The following is a 20112-nucleotide window of genomic DNA, read 5'->3' on the forward strand; positions in this document are numbered from 1 at the left end:
CAAAAAAGCCTCGTGGGGGGTTTCCAACCCTTTTATACTTGTTTTCCTAACGGCACTTCTTCTAACTTCTTTTCTCAGCCCCCTACTTGTTTTTACTTCATCGACCAATTAGGGTGGCGTTTTTCAGCCAAACGTCCTTTGATCGGTGAGCTGTGCACATTCTTCCTCTCCCTTTTGCTCGAATCCCTTTGCACAAGTGCATTTCACCCTGTCATTGTTATCATAACTACAATCGTTTGGAGGTGGACATTTTTCCAATTCTGCATCATTACAAGATTTTCTCTCTATTTCTAGAAGAAAGTTTACTACTTAGGTAACGATAAACAGGTCGGTGTGAAGTAATAATTGAATTCATTACTAAGTACTTCAAAAATTTATTTAAACATATATATATATATATTTAATGGAATTCTGTGAAAACTACAACTGAACTGAAACCCGAAATGTCTACAGTCCTCCCTCGTCTCCAACTAAATCCGAAAGTCTAAATTCATTCCGAACTTCACACATTTAAGGCCACAATAGTTTAGGAATATTATCTACAATATTTTGTATATACAAAATTCGTCCACGTGACAATAGCGAAACCTAATCTCCATAATATATCTTTTGTTTCATAGTTGAATTTTATGAATATGAAGGAAGTCTTTGCTGGACTTTTTCGCATGTAAGGATGTCTCAGTTTTGCTACTTAGGCGGTTCCCTGATGTAAGCTTGCTCAATTCGTTTTGTTATGCCGATCACTTGTGACCTCGGTACCTATATTCCAAAGAATAAGATATTCATAAATCTGAAAAGTTTTACAGTCTGTTTGGTATTCATAAATCGACATACTTCGAAAAACGATGTTTCAATTTTAAACGGTTAATAGAAGAGCATTGTTTACCCTGTTTTATGAGAGCCTATTTAACCTATTCCTCTAGGATTATGGATTATTCTTTAACGTTATTTGGAAAATTAAGTACGCAAATTGGTGGTAACTATTATTATTCTTTGAAAAATACCAGTAAATCAATGAATAACTTTCTAGGATATATTATAGCGAATTCTCCTCTTATTTTAAGGCGATGAAACATTTCTCGTATTTTTCATAACAACACCGTACTTTACAAATTTTAAGGAAAGACATGCTGTACAACAAATCGTTTAAGAAATTAAAAGTAATGATGGTTATCAACGTTAAATAATCTGTCAAACACATTATAAGCACCATGTTTAGAATTTTGTAAACCTGGATTTATATACTACCTGTCGGATCAGCTAGACTTGCAACATGCAGGCGCAAACTTGACTTGTTTGTCTGTTTACTTACTCGGGAAATGGAGGAGAACCAGGTTTAAAATTGCTTGGTATTTTTAACATTTATTATACCCAAGGTAAAATACTTTCTACATTTATATCTCCTCCTGAGGTTTTTATTTAATAAGGTTAAAATACCTTTTGTAACTTGACTTTTGACTTAAACTGGTGTGATGGAGAACCAAGCCCTTGGCTTTTACTCCCTTCGTCTTGTGTGTCTGTCTTTTGAGGGAGGGGGTGGGGGTAGTTATTGAGCAAGTGCTCGCCCTATTCGCGCTGTGTGGTTTATAGTTAGCTTTGGAATAGCAGGATTGTTTTGGGGCGTTTGTGTTTCATTGCATCATGTTTATAATAATCTGTTGCTGTCCTTATTAGTTGGTTTGAGTTGGTGGCTGCCTGTGTGAAGTAACTTTTGGCCGTTTGTTGGAGGAATTTCAGAATTGTCGGTATATTTGCTTCTCGATGGAGTTGTGTGTTTCGTATGAACCATGGGGCGTCAAATGACATTCTTAGACCTTTGTTTTGTATTGTTTGGAGTTTTTTGATGTTGTGAGGTGCTGTGTGACTCCACGCGGGTGATCCGTATGTTATTATGGGTCTTATTATTGATTTGTAGATGAGTAGTTTGTTGTCTATGCTTAAGCAGCTGCGTCTGTTGGTTAGTGGGTATGTTTGGGCTATGATTTTGTTTGCTTTGGCGCATATGTGTGCAATGTGGGTATTGAAGTGTAGTTTTTTGTCAAGTTGTATTCCTAAGTATTTCGTTGTTGTTACCCATGGGATTGTTTTGTTGAATATGTGTACTGAGTTGTGGGGGGATTTTTTTCTTCTTGTGAACAGTATTGCTGCGCTTTTGTCTCTGTTTACGTCGATCCTCCAATTTTTGAACCAGAGTTCAAGTTCATTTGCTGCGGTTTGTAGTCGTTTTGTTATCAGTTTTGGGCATAGTGATCTGGTTAAAATGGCTGTGTCGTTTGCGTAGTAGGCAGAAAAAGTTGTCTTGTTCTGTGGGATATCAGCCATGTAGATGGCAAATAGTAGGGGGGATAGTAGTGAGCCTTGTGGAACTCCCGCTGTGATTTTGCGTTCAGTGGATATTATTCCTTGTATTTTTATTCGGAATTTTCTGTTTTTTAAGTATGAGCTGATCTGGAGGACTAGATGTATTGGTACTTTTGCTGTTAGTAGTTTATGTAGGAGGCCGATGTGCCATACTTTGTCGAAAGCTTTGGCTATATCGAGAAAAATGGCACCGGTTTGTTGTTTCCAATTGAAACCGAGTGTGATGTATTCTGTGATTCTTTGTACTTGTTGTACCGTGCTGTGGTGTGGTCTGAACCCGAATTGTTCTTCTGGAATGATGTTGTTCTTGGCGGCTATTTCTTGTAGCCTGGTCAGGATTACTTTTTCGGATATTTTTCCGAGGCAGGAGAGGAGACTGATGGGTCGGTAATTTTGTGGGAATTTCTGATCTTTTCCTAGTTTGGGGATCAGGATTACGTCTGCAGTCTTCCAACGGTCTGGGAAATAGCTGAGCCTGAGCATCGCGTTTGTGATGGCAACTATGTGCATGAGTGCTTTGTGTGGTAGATGTTTGATTATTTTGTTCGTGATTTTGTCTGGACTCGGCGCTTTTTTATTTTTAAGGTGTTTAATTATTTCGCATATTTCTTTTGGAGATGTTGGGCGGATATTCGGTTGCTGGTTGTGGAGGTTTAGTGCATGCCGCATCTGTCGGTGTATTTTTGTGATAAAGGTTAGGTCTACGTTCTTGTAGTTGGGGCTAAATTGTAGCTCTAGGGTGTTCTCGAAAGCTTCCGCTTTTTCGACGTCGCGGTAGACCGTACCGCGTTCCCCATGAATTGGTGGTATGTAGCTTGACGTGTTGCGAAGGCCTTTGAGGAGTTTCCATAGTGCTTGGTCATTTGGTTGTATAGATCGAAGTGTGTTTTCCCAGTGTTGGTTGCGGAAATCTTTGATAGCATAGCGGACTAGTTGAGTGACTTTGTTGAGTTCTTGTCGGTCTTGTGGCGCTAGTGTTTTGTGATATTGTCTGCGTATTTTGTTTTTGTGCCGGATGAGTTTTCGGATGTCTTCTGGGAGTTGGTTTGGTTTCGTGCTGGATGTAATCGAGGTTACTGCTGCTAGGCTTAGCGTTATTTGTTTTTCTAGGTTGGAGACTGCAGTTTCGATATCCTGTTTCGTGGAGATGGTAGGTATGGTTCCTATAGTGTCCTTGATTTTTGTGAGTAGTTGTGTCCAGTTTGTGGTTGTAGGGTTTGTTGTTGTTTCGTCTGGTGTAGCACTCGCTGGAGTAGGACTGGGTTTATGGTCTGAGCTTAGATCGTTTATTGTTATTAGCTGGTATTGATGGTTTACGTTTTTCAGGATAACTATGTCTAATACGTCGGGTCGCCCGATCGTGCCGTAGTGTGTGGGTTCGATGGGTCCTGCCACTACAATGTTCCTGTTAGCGATGAAACTGTGTAGGATTTTGCAGCTTTTGTTTGCAATCCTGCTATTCCATGCCGGGTGTTTAGCGTTTTTATGTCTCCAGCCATTATTATGATTTCATTATTGTCTAGTAGCTGTGGCAGGTCTGTGATAGATATGTGTTTGTTTGGTGAGTTGTATGTGGCTTAAATTTTGAGACTGTTTGTGTTGGCTAGGTGAACTTGTAGTCCTGTGACTTCTAGGGTTGTGAGCTGGGGCGGGGGTTATTTCGTTAAATCTGAGTTGTTTTCTGATGAAGATAGCTGTTCCTCCACCTCTGGCTGTTGTTCTCTCGGTTCTGAATAGGTGGTAGTTTCTTAGTTTTGGGTTGTCTGATGGGCGTAGGTGAGTTTTGTTTATTAGTATTATGTCTGTGTCTATGCGTTGTGTGAATTCTCTTAGTTCATGCATTTTGTTGAGCATGCCGTTTGCATTCCAATATATTATCTGTAGTGAATTGTTGGTGTTGATTGTATTATTCATGAGTGAGGGTAGAGAAGATTACTTGAGCGTTTTTCATGAAGTGTTTTGTTGAGTCTTGGGTGGGATTTGTCTTACTGAATGCGAGTAGCATTTCGCCTAGGGCTGCTGTTATTTTGACTGAATTGGGTGGTTGGTTGTAGGTGGGGGGTTCTTGGTTTGTCCTTATTATATCGGCATATGTTGTGTTTATGCGGGTAGTCCTGGGAATTACTGGTTTTGATGTGGGTGGCGTGTGTTTGTTTGTGTCTGTTGTGGAGCTTGGATCTTTTGCTTTCCGTGTTGTCACTTCGTTGGCTGGGTGTTTAAGACATCCCTTATAATTTGCAGGGTGCGGGCCGTCACAGTTTGCACATTTTGCTGGAGTTGTGCGGGGTTTAGTACAGGAAGCTGTGGGGTGTTTGTCTCCACACTTCAGCCATCTGAACTCTGCCTTGCATCGGCTCTGGGCGTGTCCGTACTTTTGGCATCGGTGGCACTGTCCGGTTGATGCCCTCTTTCGAAGTGGTTAAATTCTGATGATGAGGTCGCACACTGTTCTCAGATTGTATATTTCATGTTTGTCTTTATCGATCTCTATTAGGATTAGCGGCATCGGGGTTTTGTCTCCCCTGTGCATTCTCGAGACTTTTATGGGTGCAAAGCCCTGTCTTGTTAGGTCTGCCTTAACTTCATCTGTTGTGATTGATTCTACTACTCCTCTTATTACAACTTTTAAGTTTTTCTCGCTTTTTAATGCGAACATATGGTAGGGGATCAGTGAGTCGTCTAGTTTTTAGTGAGGTTTCTAAAGTCTGTTATTGTTTCGGGTTGTATTCGTATTCCCTCTGCTGTATTTCCTGCTGTAGAGGTTCTTGTGGGGAGGGTTCTGGATGTTCAACTTCTAAGTCGGTGGGGCCATGAGTTGCTTCGTCGTTTGGTGCTGATTGTATGAGGGTTACAGTGCCTGGATATCTGGTTTCTAGTTCTAAACCTATCTTCCTGAAGAATGTTATTAGTTGGTCATAATTAAAGTTTGCTAATGTCAGTTCCTCCATTTGGTTCTGCCGGTGTGCTACTGTTAGTTGGTAGTGGATGGGTAATAGTAAATAGAAAATTTACTTGCAATGTCCGGATTTTTTTCCATGAACTTTCTTTAGTTGTTTCGTTGAAGACGATCCTAATCCACTTGTAGATGCACTGATCACGAATTTGGTTCACACAATCTGTATACTATAACTTATACTATATCCTATTCAGTTATAACATATACTATATACTATATCTGATCAAAAGCTCAGCACTTCAAAATACCTTAAAACTCGGACTCCTTTTTCATCTACAAAAGTTCACCACTTCAAAACAACTTAAAACTGCTGCCTGAAGAAAACACTAACTCTTAGTTTCAGTACTTCTAAAAGCCTTGAACTACTAAACTGCTCGGGATCACCTTTTGTAACTGTTACTGTTAACTTAAATGGCGAGATGGACGTCAGTCCCTTGGACTTTTATCCCTTCATCGCTAGATTGTGATTATCGATAATGAGAAATTTTTTGAGCGCATGGCTCGCCTGAATTAGGGCTGTTTAGAATCGTGTGAAGCGATGATCAGAGCTGCCTTCGGACGTTTGTGTCTCCATCTGTCGTTTTCATCATAATTTGATGCATCGCGAATGAGTTGGTTGGGGTGGAGTGATGCCTGGGCGAAGTACTTGGTTGCAGTCCGGTTGCGATATGAAGGTATGTCTGGCATGTTTCCGTCTTGGTTGAGGAGAGCATTCCTAACAAACCACGGGGCGTCGAAGATCATTCGGAGGCATTTATTTTGTAGTACCTGTAGTCTTTTGATGTTGCTGGGGCAGGTGTGGCTCCATGCCGGCGATCTGTACGTTAGTATGGGTCTGATGATTGTTTTGTATATTGTTACTTTGTTTTCTGTACTGACTTTGCTCCTTCGGTTGAGTAGCGGATAGAGTTGAGCTATTGCTGAGTTGGCTTTGTTGCAGGCATGTGAGATGTGGGAGTTGAATCTGAGTCGGTTATCCAGTTTGATTCCCAGGTATTTTACTTGTTTTTGCCATGGGATATCAGTGTTGAACATCGTGTCTGCTCCGTGGTGGGTTGCTTTCCTTCTTGTGAATAGTATGGCAGTACTCTTGTCGGCGTTGACATCTATCCTCCATTCTGAAACCATTCTTCAAGATTTATTGCTGCGTCTTGTAGTCGTTATGTGGCTCAGTGTGGCATGAGTGATCTGGTCAGTATTGCCATGTCGTCTGCATAGAAGGCCGTGGTGGTTGATGCTGTGTTTGGTAGGTCTGAGATGAAAATATTGAAGAGTAGCGGCGATAGGAGGGAGCCTTGCGGGACACCTGCTGTGATGTTTCTCATGGGGGATATGAGGCCACGTAGCTTAACTTGAAATTTTCGGTCTTTCAGATAGGATTCCATGATTTTTGCTAGGTTTAGTGGGTATTTTGCAGCTATTAGTTTGTGGATGAGGCCTTTGTGCCATACTTTGTCAAAGGCTTTCGCCACATCCAGGAAGATTGCACCTGTGTGTTGCTTCCAGTTGTATCCAGTAGTTATGAATTCTATAAGTGTGTGGACCTGTTGGGTTGTGCAGTGGCCTTTGCGAAATCCGAATTGTTCTTTTGGGATTAGGTCGATCTTTTCCCTTTCATTTTGTAGGCGGTTCAGAATTATCTTTTCCGCGATTTTCCCAGATTTGATAGGAGGCTGATAGGTCTGTAGTTCTGGGGGAATTGAGGTGCTTTTCCGGGTTTGTGGATGAGGATTACATCTGCCTGTTTCCAGCGAGTGGGAAAGTAGTTAAGTCTTAGCATCGCGTTGATGATCGCCACTAGTTGCATAACTGTTTTATGGGGGAGTGCTTTTATGGTTTGGTTTGAAATCTCGTCAGGACCTGAGGCCTTTCTGTTGTTGAGGCTCTTGATGATTTGATGAACTTCCTTTGGTGTAGCATAGCTTGTATTGTCTTGGCTGCTGGTTTGATGGAGTGCACAGCGGACATTCCTGTGTATTTTTTCAATGAAGTGCAAGTCCTCATGCGCATAGTTTGGGCTGAATTGCAGTTCCAGGGCGTCCGCGAAGGCTTCTGCTTTCTCGTCGTCTCGGTAGGCCATGCCCTTTCTCCCTGGATTGGCTGAATGTTGGGGCGGTCGCCGCGAAGGACTTTCGTCATTTTCCACAAAGAGTTGTCTTTGGTGTTTAAGGAGCTTAGCTTCTTCTCCCACAGCTGGTTCTTGTGATATTTGATCGCATACATATCGAACAAGGTTTGTTGCCCTGTTTAGCTCTTGTCTATCCTGGGAGGATAGTGTTGTATGGTAACGGCGTCTGATCCTGTTTTTGCTGTGGATGAGCTTTAGAATCTCTTCTGGGAGCATGTTGGCTTGAGCTGGAGTGGTAACGGTGGAAGCTGCTGCTAGGATTGTGCTTTCCAGTTTTCTCATCGCTGTATCTATTTCTTTAGGTGAGGAGATGGTTGGAACGGGTCCTGTGAGGTTGTTGAGAATAGCGTTCAGCTTTTTGAAATTTGTGGAGGATTGCCTGGGGATGATTTCTGTTTCCCCGCCTAGGCTTAGTAGTACCGGATTGTGGTCAGAGCTTAGATCATTGACTACCTGTAACTGGAATTAGTGCGAGGTGTTCCTAAAAACGGCTATATCCAGCACATCAGGTCTTCCCAGCGGTCCGTAGTATGTTGGTTCGGCGGGACCTGCTATGATGATGTTTCTTGTCATAGCGAACGTGTGTAGGCTCTTCCCATTGTTGTTGGAGTTCCTACTGTTCCATGCAGGATGTTTGGCGTTTAGGTCTCCCGCCACAATTGTTGCTTCATTTGTGTCGAGGAGCTGGGAGAGATCCGAGGCTAGTAGTGGTTTGCCTGGAGGGTTGTAGACTGAATATAGCTTTAGGTTACCTGCATTGTTGGTGTGTATCTCAATTCCAGTTTCTTCCAGGTGTTTAGTCGTTGTCTTCTTGATCTCATTGTATCTTATGTCTTTTTTGACAAAGATAGCCGTTCCACCTCCTCTGGCATTGAGTTTGTCATTCCTAAGTAGTGCGTGGTTCCTTAGTTTGGGGTTGTCGCAGGGCCGAAGGTGCGTCTCGTTGATTAAGAGGATGTCTATTCTATGTCTTCTGTAAATTCTTGTAGTTCCAGGAGTTTGTTGTTTAGGCCGTTGGCATTCCAAAATGTGATCTGTATGAAGTTGTTCGAACCAGGTGTATTATTCATTGCTTATCATTGTGAAGATGACTTGAGTGTTTTTTAAGAACTTGTTCGTATCACGCTGATTGGGGTTGGTCTTGCTGAAAGCCGTTAGCATCTCCCCTAGGGTGGCAGCAAGGATAGCAGCTGTTCTGACTGTTGGGCATAGATTCTGCTGATTTAGCCTTTGAGGTGACTGCTGCAGCATATGAGCTGTGTGATGTTCGCTGATAGATACCTTCTTCCATGGGTGTTGCACGTTTTTGAGCTGGTGGAGTGCCTGATTTTCTGTTGCTTGCAAGGTTATCTGGGTGGAGAGTGCAGCCGCTATAGTTTGCTGAGTGTGGGCCACTGCAGTTTGCACATGTGCCTGGAGTTGTGCGTGGTTTGGAGCATGTGTGAGTAGGGTGACTGTTCCCGCACTTCACACATTTCTACACTGCTCTGCACAGTTTCTGTGCGTGCCCATATCTCTGGCAGCGATGGCATTGTCCTGCTCTTGCTTTCTTTCTGAGTGGTTCTGTTTTAATCCTGAGATTGCAAACTGTTTTGAGATCGTAAATCCTTCTTTGTTCCTTATTAATTTCCACAAGAACCAGCGACACAGGACGTTTGTCTGCCAGGTACATTCTTGATATTTTTATGGGCTCCAGTTCTTGAGATCTAAGGTCGATGGCTATTTCTTCTACCAGTCCTCTGATGACAACTTTTAGGTTTTTGTCGCTTTTCAGTTCAAAAGTGTGGTATGGGGTCTTTAGCTCGTCCCATAACTTTGTTAGCCGACGGTAGTCTGATGTCCCTTCGGGCTGGATACGGACTCCGTCGGAGTTTTCGGCTGTTTTTAATTTAATCGCGGAGTTTCTCATGGCCTCCGAAATTGTCGACCATTGTTTTTTGTCTCTTAAGATTACCGGCGGGACTCGTTCTTTGATTTGTACCGCTGTGTCCATTGGCTGGTGTTTCGGTTCTTCGGGTTGTGTCTCTTTTCGTCGCTTTTTTGTGCTAACCGTTTGGTAGTCATCTGGTTCTTCCGGAGTCTGAGTATCTGTGGCTGGGTTGTTGTCTCTAGTCTCATCTTGAGAAGTGGTGGGGAGAGCTTCTGAAGGTTGATAGTCCTCAGATTCGACTTCCCCATTTTGATGGATCTCTACACTACTACCCGGCCATTTTGTATGTAGCAGGTTTCCTACATGTCGGAAAATTGCAAGTAGCTGCTTAAAGTCTAGTTCATCGTACGGAGTGTTCATGATGATTAAGATTAGTCTGCAGTTTGCTGAACAATATTCAGAATCACTATACTTTGTGATCACCTGTCTTAATCTTTACCTTTACCTTACCTACTTATTCACCTAAAATTTCTGATCACCTGTCTCAATCTTTACCTTTACCTTACCTTACCTTACTCCTGCCTCTTCTGTAGATTTGGCCTCCAATCCTCCCCCACCTTTTGTAACTTGTTCTGGTAAAATACTGTATGCCTATTTTCCAACAAGTTATTCCAGGTTCATTTAATTCCATTAAGCAATTTTATTTGGATTTACAAATAAGCCACTTAGGGAAAAAAATTTCATCAGAGAATATTAAACAAAGGAATGTTTGGTGTTCGATGTTGTGCAGAAATTATGAAACATTTAATCGAAAGCACTACTTTAGTTCATTAGATTAATTACGGTTTATTTTTTTCCGCGTTGCTATAATATAATTCCCAAAAATCGTTTTTTCATTAATATTTTAAAATGTCATACTTTCTCTCTGATAGAATAAATGGTCATTGTATTAAAACAAAATACTTCAAACTCAAAACCAATATTTTCATGGTTTGAATTACTCTATATGATTCCAATAAGCGAGAAAATTTTTCCTTTAGCAGAAGGAAATTTTTGAATATTCGTAAGGTTTTACTTAATGAAATTTTCCTCTTGAAGCAATAGAAATATATTTCTAAATCACTTACCTGCACATTCTTCCACTCCCTTTTGTTCGAATCCCTTTGCACATGTGCATTTCGCCCCGTCATTCTTATCATAACTACAATCGTTTGGAGGTTTACATTTTTCCAATTCTGCTTCATTACAAGATTTTCTCTCTATTTTTAGAAGAAAGTTTACTGCTTAGGTAACGATAAACAAGTCGGTATGAAGTAATAATTGAACTCATTAATAAGTAATTCAAAAATTTATTTAACAAAAAAAAATATATATATAAAGGAATTCTGTGAAAACTACAACTGAACTAAAAATATCTAGTGTCCTGCTCGTCTCCAACTAAATCCGAGAGACTAAATTCATTCCGAACTTCACACATTTAAGACCACAATAGTTTAGGAATAGTATCTACAATATTTTGTATATACAATATTCGTCCACGTGACAATAGCGATACCTAATCTCCATAATGTATTTTTGGTTTCATAGTTGAATTTCATGAATAGGAAGTAAGTCTTTGCTGGATTTTTTCGTATGTAAGGATGTGTCAGTTTTGCTACTTAGGCGGTTTCCTGATCTAATCTTGCTCAATTCCTTTTGTAACGCCGATCAATTTTTATCTCGGTAACTATGTGTTTGTTGTTGTCTTATCCTTTGAAGAATATTAGATGTTTCGTGAGCTCCTTGTACTGTTTTTGCTATGTCTATGGTTTTGTGGGTATAGAGCGGTTGTTCACGATTACGATCTATTTCTTGCAAGGCTGCTGTAATTGCTGCACAGGTAAAGATGTGAGTGGGTGTCAGTACAGTATTGGGGCAGTTGTTGCAGTTTCTATATGTACCCGTATTATCTGTATTGATCTTCATTCCTCTATAATGTCCTGTTCGTAGTGTTTCTATTGTGGTGCAGGTTCTTCTGTCAGCACTGATCTCGTGAATTTGATGTTGTATCACTGGTTTCAGTGGAATTAGTTTAGCTTTTGCTAGTGCATTGGCATCAGCAAGAGTTATCTTATGAGTTTCTTGGTTGAATTCTGTGGCCTCTTTTGCTAATTTATAAGCTTCTTCGTTGTGATCAATGCCTACATGAGCAGAAATCCATTGAAAAATGAAACTGTTACCTAAACATTTTAGTAGATTTAAGAGCTTATGGATGTCTTCTGTGAGCTTGGTATTGTCATTTTTGAATGCCTCCTAATCTGATCTTCAGTCCATGCAAATTATTATTCCTTGAGATTATTCATATGATGGTGGATTTAAGTAGGCTACTAGTGCTTTATTTATTGCGTAGAGTTCGCTGGTAAAATTGAAGAGATTCTCCCAGATCAAACTTTTATTGAAAGTTTTCACCTTTTGGGAGTAGAAGGAGAAATTCAGCGCCTCCATTAATCATGTTGGTGTCTGATGATACATCGGTATAAAAAATAACCTGTTTGGATGATAAAAGAAGGTCCATAGTATTTAGGCCTTTTCCTGTGAGAATTTCGTTTGGTTCGTTTTTTTTTTGTACAGTGTTTGGTAAGGTTTAGATTTATGGAGGTACTTGAAGGGAAAGGACTGGAAAATAGAGGTTCATTCTTTATGTGGGCATTTACCTCATCAAGAGCTCTTTATCAAGGCCTCGGTAGCTATATTTCAAAGAATAAGATATTCATAAATCTGAAAAGTTTAAAGTCAGTTTGGCATTGATAAACCGACATACTACGAAAAATGATGTGTTTCAATTTTAAACGGTTAATAGAAGAGTATTGTTTACCCTGTATTATGAGAGCCTATTTCCCCTATTCCTCTAGGATTATGGATTATTCTTTAACGTTGTTTGGAAAATTAAGTAAGCAAATTGGTGGTAACGATTGTTATTCTTAGAAAAATACCCGTAAATCAATGAATAACTTTGTAGCATATATTATAGCGAATTCTACTCTTATTTTCAGGCGATGAAACATTTCTTGTATTTTTCATAACAACACCGTGCTTTACAAATTTTAAGGAAAGACATGTTGTACAACAAATCTTTTAAGAAATTAAAAGTAAAGATGGTTTTCAACGTTCAGTATTTTGTCAAACACATTGTGAGCAACCTGTTTACAATTTTTTAGACCTGAATTATATATATATATAGTAGATAAATAAACTAGGTGATTGGATATATCATCTTTTTGAAGGAATGAACCCGAAAAACTAGAAAACAATTCACTTTAATTCGAACCAAACATGTTTCGCCAAATATGATATCTTCAGTTGTGGTAACACTTAATTCAATTAAAAAAATCATAAAATTCCGCGAAAACACTGCGCGACTATGATAACAGACTTGTGAGCTAAAGTTAAGATTTATTTGTCGTTATTATCCGTTCTTTTGTTTATTTGTTGTGCAAAGGCGAGTACATGAGATCACGTTATGCCCCTACCTAATGGCAGAAATATATGAGTCAGGTAGACTATAGCTAAGATTGACGTTGTTATGAGAAGAGTGTTTTGAGAAATTGGAAATTCTGAGCATTTCCTCACAACACTCTTCTGTACAGTTCCCAAGAGTGTTATTTCTATCTGTTTTTGAATTCGATTTTCCTGTTGTTAGTAATGCTCCATTTCTCTGTTTCATATAATTCAATTTGTTCTTAAAATTCGGGTTTAATCACGAACTAAATGAACCATGCTATTATAATTGAGCATCCACATCTGAAACTAAATCTTGTCACAAATTTTTGTGGAGAACATTTTCTTTCCTGCTTGATGGCTCTTCGAACTTCTCTATATAATATCCTGTATGATTCAGTGCGTGTGTTTCTTTCATTTTTCAACCGCCTACTTTTGGTTAGTTCCCATGTTGAAACCGATATCGATTCTTCTCTCGGATTTCTCATTCGCTCGAGATAATTCTTCGCTGTCTCTTGAATTGTCGCCTTCTTTCTTCACGAAGAATTTCTGGTAAATTCGTCTCATTTGTTTAAAGATTTATATATATTTATAATTCAACTCAATATTCTATTGTTAATTTATTACCTCATTCACATAAGCAGACCTGTGTAATAATATCAACGTTTGACGGAGAATAAAAACAAAATATTTAATTATACGGAAATATATGTGAACAATAATTTTCCTCAAGAAAACATACTGGATTGTTCGAAAATCTTGTATACTCTGTCTATTTTCCAACAAGTTATTCCAGGTTCATTTAATTCCATTAAGCAATTTTATTTGGATTTACAAATAAGCCACTTAGGGAAGAAAATTTCATCAGAGAATATTAAACAAAAGAATGTTTGGTGTTCGATGTTGTGCAGAAATTAAGAAACATTTAATCGAAAGCACTACTTTAATTCATTAGATTAATTACGGTTTATTTTTTTCCGCGTTGCTATAATATAATTCCCAAAAACCGTTTTTTCATTAATATTTTAAAATGTCATACTTTCTCTCTGATAGAATAAATGGTCATTGTATTAAAACAAAATACTTCGACCTCAAAACCAATATTTTCATGGTTTGAATTACTCTATATGATTGCAATAAGCGAGACATTTTTTCCTTTAGAAGGAAATTTTTGAATATTTGTATGGTTTTACTTAATGAAATTTTCCTCTTGAAGCAATAGAAATATATTTCTAAATCACTTACCTGCACATTCTTCCACTCCCTTTTGTTCGAATCCCTTTGCACATGTGCATTTCGCACCGTCATCCTTATCATAACTACAATCGTTTGGAGGTTTACATTTTTCCAATTCTGCGTCACTACAAGATTTTCTCTCTATTTTTAGAAGAAAATTTACTGCTTAGGTAACGATAAACAAGTCGGTATGAAGTAATAATTGAACTCATTAATAAGTAATTCAAAAATTTATTTAACAAAAAAAAATATATATATATAAAGGAATTCTGTGAAAACTACAACGGAACTAAAAATATCTAGAGTCCTGCTCGTCTCCAACTAAATCCGAGAGACTAAATTCATACCGAACTTCACACATTTAAGACCACAATAGTTTAGGAATAGTATCTACAATATTTTGTATATACAATATTCGTCCACGTGACAATAGCGATACCTAATCTCCATAAAGTATTTTTGGTTTCATAGTTGAATTTCATGAATAGGAAGGAAGACTTTGCTGGATTTTTTCGTATGTAAGGATGTGTCAGTTTTGCTACTTAGGCGGTTTCCTGATCTAATCTTGCTCAATTCCTTTTGTAATGCCGATCACTTTTTATCTCGGTAACTACGTTTTTGTTGTTGTCTTGTCCTTTGAAGAATATTAGATTTTTCATGAGCTCCTTGTACTGTTTTTGCTATGTCTATGGTTTTGTGGGTATAGAGCGGTTGTTCACGATTACGATCTATTTCTTGCAAGGCTGCTGTAATTGCTGCACAGGTAAAGATGTGAGTGGTTGTCAGTACAGTATTGGGGCAGTTGTTGAGGTTTCTATATATACCGGTATCATCTGTATTGATCTTCATTCCTCTATAATGTCCTGTTCGTAGTGTTTGTATTGTGGTGCAGGTTCTTCTGTCAGCACTGATCTCGTGAATTTGATGTTGTATCACTGGTTTCAGTGGAATTAGTTTAGCTTTTGCTAGTGCATTGGCATCAGCAAGAGTTATCTTATGAGTTTCTTGGTTGAATTCTGTGGCCTTTTTTTACTAATTTATAAGCTTCTTCGTTGTGATCAATGCCTACATGAGCAGAAATCCATTGAAAAATGAAACTGTTACCTAAATATTTTAGTAGATTTAAGAGCTTATGGATGTCTTCTGTGAGCTTGGTATTGTCATTTTTGAATGCCTCCAAAACTGATCTTGAGTGCATGCAAATTATTATTCCTTGAGATTATTCATATGATGGTGGATTTAAGTAGGCTACTAGTGCTTTATTTATTGCGTAAAGTTCGCTGGTAAAATTGAAGAGATTCTCCCAGATCAAACTTTTATTGAAAGTTTTCACCTTTTGGGAGTAGAAGGAGAAATTCAGCGCCTCCATTAATCCTGTTGGTGTCTGATGATACATCGGTATAAAAAATAACCTGTTTGGATGATAAAAGAAGGTCCATAGTATTTAGGCCTTTTCCTGTGAGAATTTCATTTGGTTCTTTTTTTTTTGTACAGATTTTGGTAAGGTTTAGATTTGTGGAGGTACTTGAAGGGAAAGGACTGGAAAATAGAGGTTCATTCTTTATGTGGGCATTTACCTCATCAAGAGCTCTTTATCAAGGCCTCGGTAGCTATATTTCAAAGAATAATATATTCATAAATCTGAAAAGTTTAAAGTCAGTTTGGTATTGATAAACCGACATACTACGAAAAATGATGTGTTTCAATTTTAAACGGTTAATAGAAGAGTATTGTTTACCCTGTATTATGAGAGCCTATTTCCCCTATTCCTCTAGGATTATGGATTATTCTTTAACGTTGTTTGGAAAATTAAGTAAGCAAATTGGTGGTATCGATTGTTATTCTTAGAAAAATACCCGTAAATCAATGAATAACTTTGTAGCATATATTATAGCGAATTCTACTCTTATTTTCAGGCGACGAAACATTTCTTGTATTTTTCATAACAACACCGTGCTTTACAAATTTTAAGGAAAGACATGTTGTACAACAAATCTTTTAACAAATTAAAACTAAAGATGGTTTTCAACGTTCAGTATTTTGTCAAACACATTGTGAGCAACCTGTTTACAATTTTTTAGACCTGAATTATATATATATAGTAGATAAATAAACTAGGTGATTGGATATATCATCTTTTTGAAGGAATGAACCCGAAAAACTAGAAAACAATTCACTTTAATTCGAACCAAACATGTTTCGCCAAATATGATATCTTCAGGTGTGATAACACTTAATTCAATTAAAAAAATCATAAAAATCCGTGAAAACACTGCGCGACTATGATAACAGACTTGTGAGCTAAAGTTAAGATTTATTTGTCGTTATTATCCGTTCTTTTGTTTATTTGTTGTGCAAAGGCGAGTACATGAGATCATGTTATGCCCCTACCTAATGGCAGAAATATATGAGTCAGGTAGACTATAGCTAAGATTGACGTTGTTATGAGAAGAGTGTTTTGAGAAATTGGAAATTCTGAGCATTTCCTCACAACACTCTTCTGTACAGTTCCTCAGAGTATTATTTCTATCTGTTTTTGAATTCGATTTTCCTGATGTTAGTAATGCTCCATTTCTCTGTTTCATATAATTCAATTTGTTCTTAAAATTCGGTTCTAAATCACGAACTAAATGAACCATGCTATTATAATTGAGCATCCACATCTGAAACTAAATCTTGTCACAAATTTTTGTGGAGAACATTTTCTTTCCTGCTTGATGGCTCTTCGAACTTCTCTATATAATATCCTGTATGATTCAGTGTGTGTGTGTGTGTGTCTTTCATTTTTCAACCGCCTACTTTTGGTTAGTTCCCATGTTGAAACCGATATCGATTCTTCTCTCGGATTTCTCATTCGCTCGAGATAATTCTTCGCTGTCTCTTGAATTCTCGCCTTCTTTCTTCACGAAGAATTTCTGGTAAATTCGTCTCATTTGTTTAAAGATTTATATATATTTATAATTCAACTCAATATTCTATTGTTAATTTATTACCTCATTCACATAAGCAGACCTGTGTAATAATATCAACGTTTGACGGAGAATAAAAACAAAATATTTAATTATACGGAAATATATGTGAACAATAATTTTCCTCAAGAAAACATACTGGATTGTTCGAAAATCTTGTATACTGTATGTCTATTTTCCAACAAGTTATTCCAGGTTCATTTAATTCCATTAAGCAATTTTATTTGGATTTACAAATAAGCCACTTAGGGAAAAAAATTTCATCAGAGAATATTAAACAAAGGAATGTTTGGTGTTCGATGTTGTGCAGAAATTATGAAACATTTAATCGAAAGCACTACTTTAGTTCATTAGATTAATTACGGTTTATTTTTTTCCGCGTTGCTATAATATAATTCCCAAAAATCGTTTTTTCATTAATATTTTAAAATGTCATACTTTCTCTCTGATAGAATAAATGGTCATTGTATTAAAACAAAATACTTCAAACTCAAAACCAATATTTTCATGGTTTGAATTACTCTATATGATTCCAATAAGCGAGAAATTTTTTCCTTTAGCAGAAGGAAATTTTTGAATATTCGTATGGTTTTACTTAATGAAATTTTCCTCTTGAAGCAATAGAAATATATTTCTAAATCACTTACCTGCACATTCTTCCACTCCCTTTTGTTCGAATCCCTTTGCACATGTGCATTTCGCCCCGTCATTCTTATCATAACTACAATCGTTTGGAGGTTTACATTTTTCCAATTCTGCTTCATTACAAGATTTTCTCTCTATTTTTAGAAGAAAGTTTACTGCTTAGGTAACGATAAACAAGTCGGTATGAAGTAATAATTGAACTCATTAATAAGTAATTCAAAAATTTATTTAACAAAAAAAAATATATATATATAAAGGAATTCTGTGAAAACTACAACTGAACTAAAAATATCTAGAGTCCTGCTCGTCTCCAACTAAATCCGAGAGACTAAATTCATTCCGAACTTCACACATTTAAGACCACAATAGTTTAGGAATAGTATCTACAATATTTTGTATATACAATATTCGTCCACGTGACAATAGCGATACCTAATCTCCATAATGTATTTTTGGTTTCATAGTTGAATTTCATGAATAGGAAGGAAGTCTTTGCTGGATTTTTTCGTATGTAAGGATGTGTCAGTTTTGCTACTTAGGCGGTTTCCTGATCTAATCTTGCTCAATTCCTTTTGTAACGCCGATCACTTTTTATCTCGGTAACTATGTTTTTGTTGTTGTCTTATCCTTTGAAGAATATTAGATGTTTCGTGAGCTCCTTGTACTGTTTTTGCTATGTCTATGGTTTTGTGGGTATAGAGCGGTTGTTCACGATTACGATCTATTTCTTGCAAGGCTGCTGTAATTGCTGCACAGGTAAAGATGTGAGTGGTTGTCAGTACAGTATTGGGGCAGTTGTTGCAGTTTCTATATGTACCGGTATCATCTGTATTGATCTTCATTCCTCTATAATGTCCTGTTCGTAGTGTTTCTATTGTGGTGCAGGTTCTTCTGTCAGCACTGATCTCGTGAATTTGATGTTGTATCACTGGTTTCAGTGGAATTAGTTTAGCTTTTGCTAGTGCATTGGCATCAGCAAGAGTTATCTTATGAGTTTCTTGGTTGAATTCTGTGGCCTTTTTTAACTAATTTATAAGCTTCTTCGTTGTGATCAATGCCTACATGAGCAGAAATCCATTGAAAAATGAAACTGTTACCTAAACATTTTAGTAGATTTAAGAGCTTATGGATGTCTTCTGTGAGCTTGGTATTGTCATTTTTGAATGCCTCCTAATCTGATCTTCAGTCCATGCAAATTATTATTCCTTGAGATTATTCATATGATGGTGGATTTAAGTAGGCTACTAGTGCTTTATTTATTGCGTAGAGTTCGCTGGTAAAATTGAAGAGATTCTCCCAGATCAAACTTTTATTGAAAGTTTTCACCTTTTGGGAGTAGAAGGAGAAATTCAGCGCCTCCATTAATCATGTTGGTGTCTGATGATACATCGGTATAAAAAATAACCTGTTTGGATGATAAAAGAAGGTCCATAGTATTTAGGCCTTTTCCTGTGAGAATTTCGCTTCGTTCGTTTTTTTTTTGTACAGTGTTTGGTAAGGTTTAGATTTATGGAGGTACTTGAAGGGAAAGGACTGGAAAATAGAGGTTCATTCTTTATGTGGGCATTTACCTCATCAAGAGCTCTTTATCAAGGCCTCGGTAGCTATATTTCAAAGAATAAGATATTCATAAATCTGAAAAGTTTAAAGTCAGTTTGGCATTGATAAACCGACATACTACGAAAAATGATGTGTTTCAATTTTAAACGGTTAATAGAAGAGTATTGTTTACCCTGTATTATGAGAGCCTATTTCCCCTATTCCTCTAGGATTATGGATTATTCTTTAACGTTGTTTGGAAAATTAAGTAAGCAATTTGGTGGTAACGATTGTTATTCTTAGAAAAATACCCGTAAATCAATGAATAACTTTGTAGCATATATTATAGCGAATTCTACTCTTATTTTCAGGCGATGAAACATTTCTTGTATTTTTCATAACAACACCGTGCTTTACAAATTTTAAGGAAAGACATGTTGTACAACAAATCTTTTAAGAAATTAAAAGTAAAGATGGTTTTCAACGTTCAGTATTTTGTCAAACACATTGTGAGCAACCTGTTTACAATTTTTTAGACCTGAATTATATATATATATAGTAGATAAATAAACTAGGTGATTGGATATATCATCTTTTTGAAGGAATGAACCCGAAAAACTAGAAAACAATTCACTTTAATTCGAACCAAACATGTTTCGCCAAATATGATATCTTCAGTTGTGGTAACACTTAATTCAATTAAAAAAATCATAAAAATCCGCGAAAACACTGCGCGACTATGATAACAGACTTGTGAGCTAAAGTTAAGATTTATTTGTCGTTATTATCCGTTCTTTTGTTTATTTGTTGTGCAAAGGCGAGTACATGAGATCACGTTATGCCCCTACCTAATGGCAGAAATATATGAGTCAGGTAGACTATAGCTAAGATTGACGTTGTTATGAGAAGAGTGTTTTGAGAAATTGGAAAT

General features: G+C 37.4%; 1 protein-coding gene across 1 annotated transcript; it reads right to left on the bottom strand.

The window, feature by feature from the left end:
* Positions 1 to 178: 178 nt before the first annotated feature.
* Positions 179 to 17772, bottom strand: LOC150110351 (uncharacterized). The gene is made up of 4 exons (XM_090393161.1): positions 17645 to 17772; positions 14038 to 14169; positions 10443 to 10574; positions 179 to 284 (listed from the first exon to the last, which is right to left on the bottom strand). The coding sequence occupies exons 1-4, from the start codon at positions 17759 to 17761 to the stop codon at positions 204 to 206; spliced, it is 462 nt and encodes a 153-aa protein (XP_090249287.1). The 5' UTR covers positions 17762 to 17772; the 3' UTR covers positions 179 to 203.
* Between the last annotated feature and the right edge of the window lie 2340 nt (positions 17773 to 20112).

Source organism: Typopeltis vanoorti, chromosome 1 (assembly GCF_054136105.1).
Source record: "Typopeltis vanoorti isolate ZY-2024b chromosome 1, IOZ_Tvanoo_1.0, whole genome shotgun sequence".
Classification (NCBI taxonomy): domain Eukaryota; kingdom Metazoa; phylum Arthropoda; class Arachnida; order Uropygi; family Thelyphonidae; genus Typopeltis; species Typopeltis vanoorti.

Coding starts and splice junctions, on each gene's coding strand:
- LOC150110351 (XM_090393161.1), bottom strand. CDS start 17,761: ATGAAGCAGAATTGGAAAAATGTAAACCTCCAAACGATTGTAGTTATG. Junction 14,170..17,644: donor GGGAGTGGAAGAATGTGCAG/GTAAGTGATTTA, acceptor TTCTAAAAATAG/AGAGAAAATCTTGTAGTGAC. Junction 285..10,442: donor GGGAGTGGAAGAATGTGCAG/GTAAGTGATTTA, acceptor TTCTAGAAATAG/AGAGAAAATCTTGTAATGAT.